Source organism: Sinocyclocheilus anshuiensis, unplaced genomic scaffold, assembly GCF_001515605.1.
Source record: "Sinocyclocheilus anshuiensis isolate Anshui unplaced genomic scaffold, SAMN03320099.WGS_v1.1 scaffold863, whole genome shotgun sequence".
NCBI classification, from domain to species: Eukaryota; Metazoa; Chordata; class Actinopteri; order Cypriniformes; family Cyprinidae; genus Sinocyclocheilus; species Sinocyclocheilus anshuiensis.
In genome coordinates this window covers 598,970-617,220 of record NW_015547725.1, presented here as the reverse complement: position 1 = coordinate 617,220, position 18,251 = coordinate 598,970, and the positions used below count along the sequence as shown (strand labels likewise).

At 35.8% G+C, this 18,251-nt stretch overlaps 1 protein-coding gene across 1 annotated transcript in view; it reads left to right on the top strand.

Annotated features, from left to right (window-relative positions):
• The first annotated feature begins 353 nt into the window (after positions 1-353).
• The window catches only part of myo5aa (myosin VAa), a 63,387-nt gene continuing 45,489 nt past the window's right edge, over positions 354-18,251 (top strand). The window contains exons 1-9 of the mRNA XM_016507153.1: positions 354-477; positions 2,405-2,561; positions 3,955-4,098; positions 8,501-8,582; positions 13,678-13,785; positions 14,720-14,826; positions 15,869-16,134; positions 16,246-16,327; positions 16,448-16,588. Of these exons, the coding sequence (XP_016362639.1) occupies positions 416-477; positions 2,405-2,561; positions 3,955-4,098; positions 8,501-8,582; positions 13,678-13,785; positions 14,720-14,826; positions 15,869-16,134; positions 16,246-16,327; positions 16,448-16,588 (1,149 nt within the window). The 5' untranslated portion in view covers positions 354-415. The remainder of the gene's footprint in view (positions 478-2,404; positions 2,562-3,954; positions 4,099-8,500; positions 8,583-13,677; positions 13,786-14,719; positions 14,827-15,868; positions 16,135-16,245; positions 16,328-16,447; positions 16,589-18,251) is intronic.

The window sequence follows — 18,251 nt, the reverse complement described above, 5'->3', positions numbered from 1 at the left end:
TATTGGGTAAGTCAATATTCTGATCATAGCTTAATAAATGCATTACACTGTAACTAAACCCATTTTTACTGTAGATTTAGTCAACTAAAATTGTATGATATTTAGTCGATTAAAACTAAAAAGATGACTAAAATATGACTAAAACTAAATGGCATTTTAGTCAAAAGACTATGACTAAAACTAAATCAAAATTTGCTGTCAAAATTAACACTGCTTTCAGCTCAATTATAATGTAAAAAATCAAACTAGTTAATTTGGCTTTAAATCAAAGTTCAGATTGTACCAGAAAGGGGTATAGAACACACCTGACGTTATGTGATCTGTAAAGCACTGTTTACATGAAATTGCTATAAACCCATATGAGACGCTGCCCATCTATGGAACTGACATTATTAACGCATACAGCGGGCAGAATATGGGTGACATGGACCCTCACATCTTCGCAGTGGCAGAAGAGGCTTACAAACAGATGGCCAGGTAGGGTTGATCAAGTTGAAGTTGGTTAAATGAATAAGATGTTAAGATAAATATGTTAGATTTAGTTTGAAATGACATCACACTTGTACGTTGTTCGATTTGGTTTCAAGTATGTTGGGGTCTTAGTAACGCATTACCTTCAAGTAATGCACAGATGTTTGAAGGTCAGTCTATTGCCCCCTTCAGTGCTGTGGCTTGTTACTGCCGTAGAAATGCAAAAGCATGTTAAAGCAATAGTTCACCCAAAATGAAACTGTCATCATTTACTCACTGTTAAGTTCCAAATCAGCGTGATTTTCTCTGTGCTTTGGAAAACAAAAGATGATACTGTATTTTGAAGAATTTTGGGGTCCAAACAACAGTAGGCCTCAGAAATGTCATATGGGTTTGGAATGACATGAGAGTGGTTAAATTAGTCGTTTTCAATTTTGGGTGAACTACCTCTTTAGGTACAGTTACAGTGCTTAACAAATTTATTAGACCACCACCACCCCCCAATGTAAGATTTGTGCCACAGCTGCCCTAAACTAACAGTATTGGTGATTACCAAAATCATTTTTTTATGTTTCTGTAATGGTTAATCCACCAGTATGTGTAAGCTCTTTAGTCACAGTAGTATTTGTAATGCTAAAATATAATTATTCGTGTTATCTATGCATTTTCAAATTGACTGTTTTACAAGAAAGGCAGAAAAAAATGGTAAAGCACTTTATTATTATTTTTTTATTTATATGCCCAATTACAGTCAATAACAACAGATACTGTGGAAAAGTACATAAAAACAGTGCCAGCAAGAATGTTATCAAGGGCAAAGGAGGCCATACACAATATTATGTGTTTTGGTTATTATGCATGAATAAAGACTATTTACAGTAGTTGTTTCAGTTTGTTATTTGCCTAATAAATAACATTGTTAGTTTTAAACAAGTTTTTGACATATTCCTAAAATATTTGTTTTCTCTTTATTATGACAAGTGATCTAATAAATATACAGTGCTTGACAAATTTATTTGACTGTAATCTGAATTAAAAAAAAAAAAAATAAAGTACTTTACTATTTTTCTGCCTTTCTTGTAAAGCTATAAATTTGAAAATTCATGGATCACAACAACAATTATATTTTAGCATTACAAATACTACTGTGACTAAAGAGCTTACACATACTGGTGGATTACCCATTACAGAAACAAAAAAAAATGATTTTGATAATCACCAATACTGTTAGTTTAGGGGCAGCTGTGGTACAAACCTTACATTGGGTGGTGGTGGTCTAATAAATTTGTTAAGCACTGTATGTACAGTGGAACTGAGCTTGCATTGCATTAGCCAAAGCATTCACGTTTGCACAGAGTATGTCTCTGGTTTTACTGTCAGCTGGTAAGTGTGTGAGTATGAGCTATACTGCTCAATCGAAAGAGAAGGTTTGTAGGTCAGGATGTTGCTCACTGCAGCTCAGCCATAAATAGACCAACCACGGTAATATTTCTCTCGCTCATTTTCTTGGATCACTCAGTTCTTTTCAATGCAGCTGCAATGGTTTACACAACTGGACCTGTCTGTCTGAAATTTTCATTGATCAATGGATGCCTGTATTGCAGCAAATGCTGCAGTTTTGGTGAAACATCATTTCCTCAAAGCCTTGTGTTTTTCCTCTACAGTCCTTGCTGTACACCTCCAGAACACCTTAGTAACCACCTAACAACTACCCAGAACACCCTAGGAACCACCCACAACACCTAGAAACTCCCTAACAACCATTCAGAAACCCTAGTAACCCCCAGCAGTGCCCTAGCATTGCATAGAAACATCTTAAAAGCAATAAAAGTTTTAAATGGGCAAACACCACTCACATTTTCTTAAAAAAATAAAAAGTAGAACTTTTTTTTTTCCCCTTGCATTTATCTTGAATTTTTTTCACATCATTCAGGGATGAGAGGAATCAGTCCATCATTGTGAGTGGAGAATCTGGAGCAGGGAAAACTGTTTCAGCCAAATATGCCATGCGCTTCTTTGCCACAGTCAGCGGCTCTGCCAGTGAAGCAAATGTGGAAGAAAAAGTTCTGGCATCCAACCCTATCATGGAGGTGAGCTTTTCCTGCATTATTAGATCAGTGTGTCATTCTGGACTCAGTACTGAGACTTGGGCTGTTTGTTTTCATGAAGGTCTTTAATAATACAGACATTCATATCTCAGAAAGCCAAACCCCTTGGGCTGAGACTAAAAGCTCACTGGCTAAACAGTCTTATTCAGAGCGTTATATCTGCCCTTCACTGCATGGTCTTCATCTCCCCAGGGCTCATTTCCCTCGGAACAGCACCACAGAGAGTGTGTATGTGTGTGTTTGAGTGCTCGCATGTGTATTAATGTAAGTTTAGTGTTACCATGAAAGCTCATATGACAAATGGGCTAAAGGCACACTTAAAAAAAAAAAAAGGTTTTCACTACATCCATGATATATGATTGCTGAAAAAATGTGTATCCTCTAATTGAGCATTGATGGAGTAACACATTTTGTGGTAAAATAAATCATAAAAGTGGTTTATTTTTTTTTTTACAAATCATATAAATGTATGAGGTAGCAAAGTTGGCCTTTTCACACTCGGCATGAAGCTAAGGCCCCCTGTATTGATTGAGTATTGAATACTTTAGCTAAAATAATATATATATATATATATCTCATAATATCAAAACAATCACTTCAGCAAATTTTGTACCTTATTGTGCTTAATATGATTTATTTAAATATGATGGTTTCATTATAGATAAATGATTGAGACCTTTGTACATCTGGTTATTTTAAGAGTTATTATTGGCTACTTAAATCTGTAACATTTAACAAAAAACAAAACAAAAAAACCCATTAAATATTAGATCAAATTTGCAGTTCTTTGCTGTCTCCAGTCACATCAAGGATCAGTCAAATTTTCATGTGTGAAATGCTTTCATGTTTAGGAAAGTGCTGTGGTAGATTTTAAGAAAATAAAACCAAATGCACTTTTATACTGTTGTTCAGAGCTTAATAACGCAATCTGAAAGAGACCTGTTGAGGGTAAAATTAGGCTCTAGTCCATACCTACAGTAGGTACAAACAGGTGAAACCCAATGTGAAAACCACCTTAAAAAACACACATGATCTGAGCTTGTTTAGACAGGTTTAATGAATTCGTGCCTTATAAGGATGATGTTCATTCAGAAGCTCGTTGCTTGCTGATTCTGATAGTGTTACTCAGCAGGTTTCTGCTCTGTGGGGGAGACAGTATCAACTTCCTGACCTGCTGTAGAGACCCAGAGATGCAACACTGTGTGTCGTCTCCCACACACATGATCTTCCTGTCCCTGTGTTTTTTAAATCAATAACCTATCTGTATACTCCTTAAACTTTTAACCCTGTCCTCTTCTAACTAAAACAATAAAGAAACCCATAGGTCAGTCCAGAACGTTCACTCAAGCTGATGTCTTTCTCCTCTCATTTCTAGTCCATCGGTAACGCCAAGACCACCAGGAATGACAATAGCAGTCGATTTGGGAAATACATTGAGATAGGCTTTGATAAGAAGTATCACATTATCGGTGCGAACATGAGGACATATCTCTTGGAGAAATCACGTGTTGTATTTCAGGTAAGGAACAAGCATGCATGACATATCAAGCCCATTTTCCACTCTCTCTCTGGCATTTAAAATTAAACCAGCTGTTTGCTACTGTACCTTTAAAACTTGACTTATGTCAGGATTGCCTACCCTTTTTGATGAAATTAGTAATTGTGCTTTTGGCATAAAATACTATTGAGATATAAATTTGGGTGGTCATATGTTAATGTATTGTGGTTGTGGTGCCATACCAATTTCTCAGTCACTTTTGTAGTTTTCATTTTTATTTTGAATAGACTGAATTTGAATGAATGGTAGAGTATATCGACTAGTGGTTCAACGGATCACAAATCTCACGGTTCGGATCACATTACGGTTTTTGACCCACGGATCAGATCAGCAAGAAAAGAAAAATATTTCAATTTAACGTGCTTTCCATTTATTACTTAAAGCAAAGTACTTCTTTGATACCACAGCAAATACTACTAGATTAACTAAGAAAGTTTAAACATGATTAAAGAGAACAGCCAGTAAAAATAAGAACAAATACACAAATTACAAGCATAGATAAATACAACAGAATATGTTACAAATAAAATAAGATTGGTAGTATTCAAATACAGAAATGTAATAATTAGGGAAAATAACACTGCATAGTGTTCACTGTATAAATTAAATATAGATTTTTATCACAGCTGTTTTGTTGTTTGATGATCATTAATGTCAGCAGCAGTATTTATAGGCCACTGTCCCTTTAACAGCGCGCGAGTAACGAATCGAGTTCCCTTTCGCCTTTTCTCTCTGGAATTGTTTAAAATTCGCTTGCTTGTGTAAATACGAACAAATAATAAACTTATACTCTATTGTGGTTACATTTTGCAATTAATCCGCGGGTCACATGTGTGCCGAACCGTGGGGCTTGGTCCGTATGGATCACGGATCAACTACGATCCGTTTAACCACTAATATCGACATAGTGTATCAAACTCTTTTTCATTTCAAAAGAGCAAAGCAAATCCATTTAACAAAGACACATACATGAATGTTTAAAAATCAGTCCAGAAAATGGTAGTGGGAAGACCATGGAAATCTATGTCTTTCAGATGGAAATGTTCTCTCTTTGCCCTCATATGTGACTTTCCATGCCGTTTTTTTCTTTTCCTCTGGAATATTGAATGAATGTGTGGTTTCTTCTGTTAAGTCTTAAACTAAAAGCCTGCTGTGTTTCAGAATTACCACCAGATATTATAAAAAACTAGTGATCCAGAGATTAAGTCTATGTGCACTTTTGAAGCTTTCTAATGGTTTTTAATGTTCAAAAAGGTTTTGTATCCAAAACACATTGGACTAGAAACATGGCTTTATATATATAATGAAAAAATCAGCTTTTCTGAGGTAAATGTAAAATTATGTCACATTGTTTACAAACCGTTTTATTGACGTCCTGATTTAATCTTTCTAAAGCTTCCCAGAAGGAGAAAAACCCTCTGAATTCCAGCCGTTTGTCACACCATGGGCCAAATGAGCTGATCAGTTTAGGGGCCAATAATAGAGGTGCAACCCTGGCTAACAATCTTAAACTATATCTTTCAGATTTTGGCAAGCGAAGGCCAAAAACTGTGTCAGTGTCTAAAATGGTTTCATGGTTGAAACACTGATTGATCGATTATAAGACATGGTACATTTCATTAAGTTGTACCATATCTTTCCACCTTCTGATGTTCATTCATGTTTATTTTGTGCTATAACTAGTAGTAAAACGGAAGAGATGAATGGTGTGCTGCCGCTTGAACTGAGGTGGCTACAGTGATCTGTCTGTTGTATTTATTGTTTGAAGGTGTTTATTGCTTGAGTTTTGTTATGAAATTGACAGTTTGAAAGCTGAGAGTTTGTTTCATATCAAAAGTAACAAAGAACAAAGCTTATTGAAATTTATTAGCTGGAAGTCATGATCAATATCAGTTTATCAAAATCAGAATTGATTAAAATTGAAAAACCAATACTGCAATATGAATTCGGACTAGAAATTGAAACTGCTTTGAGGAATGGCATAGGACAGTGTACACATACAGGAGCAGCCAGCTGCCGCACCCTCTGAAGCACACCACACTTCCTGCTTGAGTCAGCTCTAATTTTAGCTCCTCTCAGATACCTCAGGGATTTAATTCACAGGGCTATTTTCATTCCTTGAAGGCTCCTGTGTCCTTCTACACTTCCAAGACTCCACGGTGAGCTATCAACTAATATTATTCTGCCTTCTTGGATAGTACCTTTTTTTTTTTGTGGTATCCAATTCCTTCACAGAGAAGACACTTCCAGAATGCAATGTGATAAGTTCAGAAATAAGCTCAAAGATTCTGGATGAAGCTAGAAAAAAATGTTGATTAAAAATATATCTCATCCAATGCTGAAAAATATCAAGTTAAATCAATTTTAAATGAATGAAAATCAAGTGAATGAAAATCAAGTGAATGAAAATCAAGTTTTAATTACAGCCACTATCTAAATGTTTATATTTCAACAATGAATTAATATATCATTAATAATCGTTGATATAAAAATGAACTAATGTGCATTTTTTTATATATATATAAAACAGTTTTTTCAGTGTTGATTATTAAATACATTTGATTAATTAATTGTTTACTGAATACATTTTATTTTAACTTTATTTTCCTGCTAAATAAAAACTTTAATTTATGTTTTGGTGTTACGTTCAATGTTTTCGGTGCATCACTATCAAATAGTGCACTATATAAGGGTATAGGGAGCAATTTTAGACACTGACACAGTTTTAGGCCCTTCGCTTGCCAAAATCTGAAAGATATAGTTTAAGACTGTTAGCCAGGATTGCACCTATTATTGGCCCCTAAACTGATCAGCCCTACATAAACTATCTCATTTGGCCCATGGTGTGAGAAACGGCAGGAATTCAGAGGGTTTTTCTCATTCTGGGAAGCTTTAGAAAGATTAAAACAGGACAGGAATGAAGATAATGGAGTTAAACATGTCTGTTCAGTGTTATGTAACATACTCTTACAGACTACTGTTGTGCTTAGGTGAATTCCAGATGAGTTAAGTGTGTGTGTGAGATTGTGTAAGATGCAGAATTTGACTAGAAATATACTTTATGCAAGTATGTAAATGCAGACTTTAATGCTGTTTTGCAAGCTTGTTGTACAGTACATACTTAGAATGCATTACTCTGACAGTAACGTGTTTCACCACTTTTGAGTGTGGTGTTTCATCACAAAAACCTACATCTTATTCACTAATCACCTACAAGCTGCACTGGTATGTGCCTTCTCTTTAGTGTGAATGCTCGTTTCTATATAAATTAGGTTTATTTTAGATGTATTATGCACAGAAGTCAGTGCTATTTGTCTGGCACCGGTAATGTTGTCTTATTATTAAAAAATAAATATTTGTGTACAGTTTGCTTTTACGCATCAAATGATAATCTTTTAAAAACAAAATTACACTGACAGAGGGTACAATTCATTCTTAATGAATTCACCTCTTTTATTCTCCTCCTAAAGTTTTGATACATTTTTATGGTCTAGTTTGGTGGGACAAAGAGGCAGAGTGCATTTAATAGAGTTATGGATTTATATGTTTTATGGAAAATGTCTTTATGGGTTCTGAGGCTGGATTCATGAAATGAATTAGGTAAATTCTAAGTAGTATGTAAGAACGTTCCTACAGTAACCACAGTTCTTGGAAAAAATCTCAAAGTTCTATATTTTTTTTTCCTTAAGAAAATTTTTTAAAAACTGGTGTTATCTGGTTTTATTACATGGCAGTATTTGATGAAGACTTGCTTATCAACTCAAAGATAATTGAGGTACCCATTTGAGTAATTTTCTATTTGTAAAAATTCAGGGAAAAATTACATTACACATAATCATTACATAATCATTGTTTTCATTATTGATTGGTCACTTCAGAGTAATCAGGGACATCCCCAGTAAAAGTAATGTGTGTTACATGCAGCTAAAGTTACTGTATATTGTAATGCTTAAGATTTTAAACAAACCAATACATTAATTAAACATCTTACCTTTGCGTATTTAAGTTAGAGGTATCCTAACTTTAAGAGGTTATTTATTAAGTTTTTTAAAGAGGTTATTTATTCTTTTAATTCCTGAAAGGTTTTTAGAGCTTTAGAACAATTAATAAAAAATTACATCTTAATTAAATTAATTAATCTTAATAAAAAATGGAAATACTGGGGATGGGGAATACAGACATGGGAATTTCTGTCCAGTCCAAATTCCTTCCATCCAAATTATGTCCAGTTATCATATATAACTCAAAGTAGAATACGATTGTGTTGGATGGTTGGACTGGGATGGATATTTAGTACACCTGGTACTTTTTTTAAATGATCTTATGTGCTATTTTTGTTTTTCTTGCATCCTTTGTTTTTCAGGCGGATGAAGAGAGGAATTATCATATCTTCTATCAGCTCTGCGCATCTGCTCACCTCCCGGAGTTCAAAGCCCTGAAACTTGGTGAGCCAGACACGCAATGCAGTTTTAACAAAAGTATATAGGAAAAATTGCATGTTTAAAGGTTAGTAATATAGTAATTATAATTAGTTTTATATTAAAAAATAATTGAGAATAAAGTCTATGGCATGTCCCCATTTAAATACAATAGCTAACTAAACCTTAGGGCCCTATGATTTCTATATGCAGAGAAAGCTGATGGATCACAGAATCCAGTCATAAAAATATAATTAAAAGTAAATTGCAGAATGTCACAGAATTGGGCAAATATTGGATGAATAAATCAAAAGTATGGTTCTACAATTTAAATAATTCAATCGTATTTAAATATCTTCTTATTAAATACACACATAAATTAAAAGGTCATGACAGCCCATCAAAATAAAAGTTTGGTTTAACTTTGAAAAAGAAAAGAAATTGTGAAGGAAATACTATAATATTTATATTATTAATAATAATATTAATTATTAATAAATATTACTAATGATTATAATATAATAATTGTCAGGATTCTGGACTGTCTGTGTTGTGTTTTTGCTCCCCATGTGCTCTGCTACCTAGTTTTCCCGTGTGTTTGATTGTTCATTGTTTCCAGGTGTGTCTCCTTATTAGTTTATCCTCCTCACCTGTCTGCCCCTCGTTATCTGCCCCATTTAAGTTCTAGCCTGTGCTATTCTCCCTTGTCTAGTATTGATTGTTCATCTTGTGCTACATGTGTTCCTGTCTGCCCTGTATACACCGTGTTGGAAGGATTAAAGACTGTTTACTGCGAATTCTCCTGTCTCCTCGCTCCTCAGTGTAGTACAACTCGTCACCCATCGATCCATCAGCTCCACCGGGCTCCCTCGTCCCTCCGGCTCCGCCTTGGTCGGGCGTCGACCCGCCATCGCCTCAGGACTCCGCTCCTCCAGCTGCACCTCGTTGCTCAGTCCCACCGGCTCTATTGGGCTCCTCAGTCGCTCCAGCTGGTCAGGATTCTGGACTGTCTTGTGTTGTGCTTTTGCTCCCCATGTGCTCTGCTACCTAGAAGAACCGACCGAAACCGTTACTTTCGTGTCTGCCCTCGGTTTTTTATTTTTATTTTTACCCACTGTTTTTTGTTTCCGTTGTGCCCTTATGGATCCTCTCACCCGCCCTGAATACATCCTCCTCCTGCTGGAGCAGGGGGAAAGATCACTCAAGGGTCATACCAGACTGTTTTTGGCGATTGCCCATCTCACCACCTAACCGGACGACGCGCTCTGCCCGTTCTATGATGTCAGCCTCAACCCCGCGTGCAGAGCGCCGTCGTCCGAAGATGGCCTCTGCCTGCTCCGCCATGGCCTCCGAGTCTGCCTGCTCCACCATGGCCTCCGAGTCTGCCTGCTCCGCCATGGCCTCCGAGTCTGCCAGATCCGCCATGGCGCCCCGAACTGCCAGATCCGCCATGGTGCCCGGATCTGGGCCCGCCTTGGGGCATCCCGTCCCGTCCAAGCCTGTCCTGAGGGATCTCCAAGGCACCCACCCTCCCACCCCTTTAATGTTGTATGGCACGAGGACGCGCCTTCCGGAGGGGGGTGTCATGTCAGGCCTGTGTTCCTGTCTCTTGTGTTTTGTTCCCCAAGTTCTAGTTTTCCCTCGTGTTTCCTTATGCCCATATTTGGTTTGGTTTCCTGTTCTCGTTGTCTCATTATTAGTTGATTCCTCGCACCTGTCTGTCCCTCGTTATGTTTAGTATAAATGTGTAGTCTGCCTCATGTTTTCTTGTCAAGTCTTAAACGTCATTCCATGTGTGTCTCCTATGTTAGTGTTCCTTGTCATTTGGTTTGTTTATTAAAAGTCAAGTTTTGAACGTCATCTCCTCGTCTTCTTGTTCCCCTCCTACGCACCGTGACAATAATAATGCAATTATTAAAAATGTATTATTTTTTAAAGTGTGCAGCACTTTGTTTGTCATAAAAAAATAAAAGGAATAGTTAATTGTGACCCTGGTCCACAAAACCAGTCTTAAGTCGCTGTATCTCAGCCAAATATTGTCCAATCCTAACAAACCATACAATGGAAATCTTATTTATTCAGCTTTCATATGATGTATAAATCTCAATTTCGAAAAATTGACACTTAAGACTGGTCCAGGGTCACAATTATCATTTGCTTACATATTAAATTGTGTATGTTTTATGCGTTATTTGATTGCCACCATTTTTTACCATTAAATCATAAATCCAGAAAAAATTAAAACAATCTATGAAAAAATTAAATAAAACATAGGGGCCTATCCAATTGTTCAATTTATTAGACATTCTTTTTCTGATATTAAAATTTAATTAAACTGTTAAAACAGAACAATTTGGAAATTGGGAAAAATTAAACCGAATTGGAGAGAAAATTAAAAAATTTCAAAGGGCTCTAAAAATTACAATTTTGTTTAATATACAATGAATAGTTGTTAAATAGTATAGGTTTCGTTAATTAGACATGGTATTTGATTACCAAAATTTTGTTTAATAGAATCCAGAAAAAAAAAAAAAAAAAAAACAGAATAAAAAAAAAAGTAAAAGATTTTCATAGGGCACTAGTGAACTTGTGTGTTTGAGGGTAACGTGTCTGATTAGAGTGTGTTCGTGTAGGCGCAGCATGGAGAGAGTATATCAAAGCTGTCCTACTGAGAGGCGGGCTGTGCAGGTCTAAATACACACACATGCTATGCAAACACACACACGCAACCCCATATGAATACTGTAGCTACTGTGGTTCAGTTTCACACACACCTCTTCTTATCATCTCTTCTCTGTTCGCTTTACCCACTTGCTCTGAAACACACACACACACACACACACACTGCTGGCTCTGTGCTCTCTCCTTCTGTTTGCCTACTCAGCTGACTTCCTGCTCAGCTGACGCCCCGTTAATGTGAGGGTTTATGTGTGAGTGTGTATCTCAGTAAGGTCTCTGTTGCCAAGCAACAGTGTATCATTCGTTTAATCTGTGAACAGGGCTTTGTATTTTAGGGTTTGTCTGTGAATAAGATGTTTTTATTAATGCAGATCTGTGTAGTACTAATGACTAAGGCTGCATTTACACTGCAGATCTGTATGCTCAAATATGATATTTTGACTATATCCGATTTTTTTGACGACCCGCTTACACCTTCTTTTAAAAGTGACCTGTATCCGATATTAGGGTTTGTCTGTGAATAAGATGTTTTTATTAATGCAGATCTGTGTAGTACTAATGACTAAGGCTGCATTTACACTGCAGATCTGTATGCTCAAATATGATATTTTGACTATATCCGATTTTTTTGACGACCCGCTTACACCTTCTTTTAAAAGTGACCTGTATCCGATATCTGCATTTAAACTACACAGGCTTAACTTGACGTGGCTCAATGCATTAGACAGTGATATTAAAAGACCAAACTCTGCACACACTAGTATTAAAGCATATCCTTCTTTGTATAGAAAGTCAGATGAGTCCAGAATATGAATGCCAAAGTTTAGCTTATTGACGGAACTCATAGAAACATTTTTAATGCGATAGGCTAGTTTCATCCTTACATCAAAATCATTAATTAGTACAGATTCTTCACGAAAGTGATTACTGTATATACACAGATCCGCTGTACACATCCGCGGGTACTAATGGTCTAGCAGTAGAACTTGTGCTAAGTTAGCGGGTCTGGGTTCTGATCCGCTCTCATATAGTTCTTTCCTCATTAAAACCAATGATGTTGTGATTGTGATTTCATGTGAATGAATAGAGACCCTCTACAACCGTTAGCAACAGACTGAAGCGCTCGTCTGTGCACGTGCCGCCGTCACTTATAACAGCGGCAACGAGCAATCAGCATGATTTTAAAAGCAACACATTTTAAGCACCAGATCGCCTCTTATTCAACACAAACAAACAAAATTAATACTCTGCTAGTCAACAAGAGATGTTTCATTTGTAATAGATATATCTGTACTGCAAGATGTTTCAAAAACATTCGACATCCAACTCGCATTAACAAGGGAATATCCGATCTGTCTGCTGACATGGCAGCTGCACCTATCTGATTCATATCAGATTTATTTCCACATATGAATGAGGCCTAAAACCGATCTGAGAATATCGGAATCCATGTGCTTTTTTCCTGCTTACACGTTCGTGGGCCATATCCGATATGTGTCACATTGGGGTAAAAACATCGGAATTGGGTCACTTGAACCATGCAGTGTAAATGCGGCCTAATTTCTTGTTCATTAAAGGGATAGTTCACCCAAAAATGAAAATTCTGTCATTAATTACTCACCCTCATGTCATTCCAAACCCGTAAGACCTTCGTTCATCTTTGGAACACAAATTAATATATTTTTGATGAAATCCGAGAGCTTTCTGATCCAGGCCCAGAAAGGTAGTAAGGATAATGTTAAAAAAGTCCATGTGACATCAGTGGTTCAACTTTAATTTTATGAAGCTACGAGAATAATTTTTTATGCAAAGAAAACAAAAATAGCGACTTTATTCAACAATTTCTTCGATGCGCATATACAAGAGTACCACGATGCATACGTGTGCATTCCTCTGCTTGTAAACAAGGTGCAGCGCATCCAGGTTCTGCGTCAGAATGCCAACTCCTGCGTCAGCAGCACCACACGCATGCGTCCTGGTACTCAAGAATATCGGTACAGACTGGCACGGAAGAGAAGAATTGTTGAATAAAGTCGTTATTTTTGTTTTCTTTGCGGGAAAAAAGTATTTTCGTAGCTTCATAAAATGAAGGTTGAACCACCGATGTCACGTGGACTATTTTAATGATGTCCTTACTACCTTTATGGGCCTTGAACGTGGTAGTTGTGTTGCTGTCATTGCAGGGTCATAAAGCTCTTGGATTTCATCAAAAATATCTTAATTTGTGTTCCGAAGATGAACGTAATCTTACGTTTGGAACGACATTACTCGGTGAGTAATTAATGACAGAATTTTTATTTTTGGGTGAACTATCCCTTTAATGGTTGGGGAGTTTCTTGCACAATTATAGCTTTATTGATGAACATATTATTTCCTTGGAATAGATCCTTCAGAAGGTCGTATTTGTGTGGTGTAATTAATTTGTGTGTGTGTTTCCCCACAGGAAAGGCTGATGATTTTCACTATACCAAACAGGGTAGGAACCCAGTGATAGATGGAACAGATGATGCCAAGGAGATGTCGACCACCAGAAACGCCTTCACACTGCTAGGTCAGACTTAAAGTTCAACGATTTCTTATGTAGTTGAACGTTTAATGCTCAAAATAACCAGCTCAGATGAGATAGAGATTAAACTACAGTATCTAATATCAGACTTGGATTCATTTCTAGTCAAAACTGTCTAAAATGAGTTTATTTTCATTTTAAATGTATTTTTATTATCTGCACATGGATTTTGAATAAAATTTACAAAAGACATATATATTACACTTGATAATCAAGTTCCAAGATTACTGTAGGGGGAAAAAATGCAAAACTAAGAAGTTTTGGCATGTGGGTGGTTGGAGGAATCAAAACAAAATTTTGCAAGACATTTTACAAAACAACACAACGCCTTTTGCGAAAATGACGTGCTAGGGAATTTGTGTGGCAAAATGCCCTTCCAAATGCAGAAATAAGGTGCAGTTTTAACCTTGCATTGTCCAGTGCTGATGGTTTAAATTCACATGTTTCTATAAGCTACAAAATGTATGGCAGACTGAATCGATGCAGGACTCATAGGCCTAAAATTCTTAATATTCTGGAATAGCGACAGTAAATATAAATTAATAATGTATGTTCTTGCTTCAGTTCATGTTTCAAAAGTATATAATTGGGTCGGAAGACATTGTAGTAATTATTACAGTGAAAACGTAAGTAAAGTTTTATTCTAAACAATAACAAATAGTTATTTTTATTTGGGGTTGGGTTTATCCCATGAAAAACAAACAGTGTTACTACTAGACTGTCATGATTCAGAGTCTCAGGAAGAAGTGCTAGAACTGTCACTGGTGCCCCCTCACAAAAACTAGGTGCATGACGCCCCTAATCACGTATTGGACAGTCCACAATGCACTGCGACGCAAACATGTTGATTATAAACAAACACAAATTGAACTGATTTCTTGGTTTTTCATATTGTTAATTTGTTGCTGTCTCTTTTCAGGTGTAAATGAGTCCTATCAGTTGGGTTTGTTTCAGATTCTGGCTTCAATTTTGCACCTGGGGAACATTGAAGTGAAGGATAGAGATTCGGACAGCAGTATTATTCCAGTGAGTTTCATGTTGACTTTAAAGTTCAAGTATGTGGATTGGCATTTTGGCTGATATCTACTGTGGGCGAATCTGTTGTTACATGGTAAAAATATAAACCAAATAACTGAATAACTGAATAAATGTCTTGAAGTGCAATGTCACTGTATGCATTTTATGACAAAAACTAGTAAAAAAAAATGTTGTTCTAATCAAATTTATTTGTATAGCACTTTTTACAATACACATTGTTACAAAGCAGCTTTACAGAAAATCATGATGTTAATGTTTATAAGACCTCAATATCTTCATGAGTTGTAGTCTCATTTAGCAGATTAGAGCTGGGCAATAAAATAATTTACATATTTCGATGATACAAGCAGTTGTGATATGCTATTTAGTATATATCACCCTCTGCGAGTATAATATACTGTATGTAGGCTGATAAAGTTGGACATATTTATCGGTAGCACTTTATTTTACAGTCCACGTGTACATACTATACGTGTTATAGTGATGACAATAAGATTCAAGACTGGGTAATTACTAGGTAATAACTAGGTACTAATCTTGAACCTAAACCTAACCTTAACCCATGTAGTTACTTTATATTACCATTACTTTCTTAGATAAGTACATTGTAAGTACACGTAAGTGCACATACTGTAAAATAAAGTGCAACCTATTTATCTATCTATCTTTTATATAAAGAGCTGGGCAATAGCATAGCCATATTTTGCAAATGCAAAAAAAAAACCCAAGCAGACTTGCTGTATAGTATATATTGCTTTATGTGAGTGTTTTGTATGTAACGTTATGCAGATGAAATTGGTTAGTGTATAATGCATATCCAACTTTAAATAGAGCTGTGCGATAATACAGTTTACATTTTTGTGACAACATTGTGGTTTATTTCAAACTTTAATTTAAGTTTTACAATTAATTACATTTTTACACATACAGGATAATTTTTACCCAAATAGCCCAGAGCCTCCAATTTTAACTGTAAGAAAATGTTTCATTGTGTAGTAATGATGTAATTCTCTCTCTCTTTTCCCTCCAGCCGAATAATGGTCATCTGAGTGTGTTTTGTGAATTGATGGGTGTGACATATCAAGACATGTCTCATTGGCTGTGTCATAAGAAGCTGAAGACGGCAACTGAGACGTACATAAAGCCCATCCCCAAACTACAGGCCATAAACGCCCGCGATGCTCTCGCCAAACATATCTACGCCAAACTCTTCAACTGGATCGTGGACCATGTGAACAAAGCGCTGCATTCTACGGTCAAACAGCACTCGTTCATTGGAGTCCTAGACATTTACGGGTGTGTTCATATGCACAGATACACACCTTTGAGAACAGACTACATTTCCTCTGAAAGATCTTAGTTTAGATTTACAGAAGTGAATTGTGATGTTTTGTTTTATTATTCCAGGTTTGAGACTTTTGAAATCAACAGTTTTGAACAGTTCTGTATTAATTATGCCAATGAGAAACTACAGCAACAGTTCAACATGGTGAGACCATCTGACCCACTCCACATGACACCAGATCTCATTAGTTCATGTTTGATTGTTGATAATTATGAATTCTGGTAGTAAATTGTGATGTCTCCTCTTCTGTCCCGTCGTGTGCAGCATGTGTTTAAGTTGGAGCAGGAAGAGTATATGAAAGAGCAGATCCCCTGGACTCTCATTGATTTCTATGATAATCAGCCATGTATCAACCTCATCGAGGCCAAGATGGGCATCCTGGACCTGCTGGATGAAGAGTGCAAGGTATATCTTGACTTAATTCACTGAATTTTTAATGTAAAATTATATAAAAGATTTTACATTCACAGATTTGTTTTATGTTTTTTTTTTTTTTTAGGGGTAATCTATTAGACTGTGGCTGTCATAAGCTGTCAAATGCATATTTATCACACTCAACCCACGGCTCTGGTCAAGTTGTGATATAAACTAAAAGGTTTTAGCTATTTAAAAATAATAATACAAATTCAGTAGAACCAGTAATTTTGTGAAATACTATTACAATTTAAAATATATGTTTAATATGTTTTCAAATGTAATTTAAATGTAATTAGTCTTCAGTGTCACATGATCAGAAATCATTCTAATATGCTGATTTGGTGCTTGAGAAACATTTTTTATTATCAAAATTAAAAGCATTGAAAAGTTCAAAAGAATATTTGTTTAAAGTAGAATTTCTTTGTAGCAGTGTAAAAGTCTTTGTCACTTTTGATCAATTTTATGTATCCTTATGTTATGTATCCATGCAAAAAAAAAAAAAAAAGAATTCTTAAAAAAAATCATACTGACCCCAAACATTTTAATGGTCATGTACATTACTGTAAAATAGTGCTGTCAAACGGTAAAAAAAAGAAGAATTAATCGCACATTTTTTTCTGAAATGAATCGCAATTAATCACAATTAATCCCACCTAACATTTAAGTTTTTAAATATACTTTTATATTGCAATAATTTCACATTCAATCTTCAAATTAATGTAGAAACAACATAAAGACAGTACATTTTTAATATTTGTTTTATGGCATCTTTTTTTATGACTGAAGGAGAGTATCACTGATATACTACTGATGTCTCTATGAAATAGTTATAGTTAGTTAGCTATAGCCATTCAACATTACAGTGTAATTGAGAGCTATCAATTTGAACATTTATTAGACTTAAAAAAAAACTTATAATTTAAGTGAACTTAAAACAATCTTCACATAAATCCATTATAATAAATATCTTATTTAGCAACTTGTGCCTTTCAGAAAGTAGGAAACATACAGAAATTGAATACATTTATCAAACACTAAATTCTAAATTAAATATAGATGAAACCTTAAAGCTACAAAAGGTATTGATTTCCTCTTTTTTTCTTTTGTTCTTTGATGAACAGACATCACAGCAGCTGGGTTATTAGGTTATTTTGGCTGCTTTAAGAGCTGCCGCTGCTGAACATGACCTGGATCTGGCACGCATCCTATTTTCTCACAACTCTTTACCTTTTCTGGCCTACTTCAGGTTTGAAGTCTGTACTAATGAACTGATGAGTTGAATCGGGTGTGTTAGATGTTTTAAGAGCTGAACATGACACGCATCGTAGTTTCTCATAACTCTTTACCTTTTCTGACCCACTTCAGCTCACTTCAAGTCTCTGCTAGTGAGCTGATGTGTTGAATCGGGTGTGTTAGATGAGGGAGACAGTTCTGGGCTGCTCCAGGACAGTTTTGAAAACCACTGCATTTCATTCATGCATTCATGTTCTTGAATGTGACTCATATATGTGACCCTGGACCACAAAACCAGTCTTTAAGTGTCAATTTTTCAAAATTGAGATTTATACATCATCTGAACGCTGAATAAATAAGCTTTACATTGATGTATGTTTTGTTAGGATAGGACAATATTTGGTCAAGATACAACTAT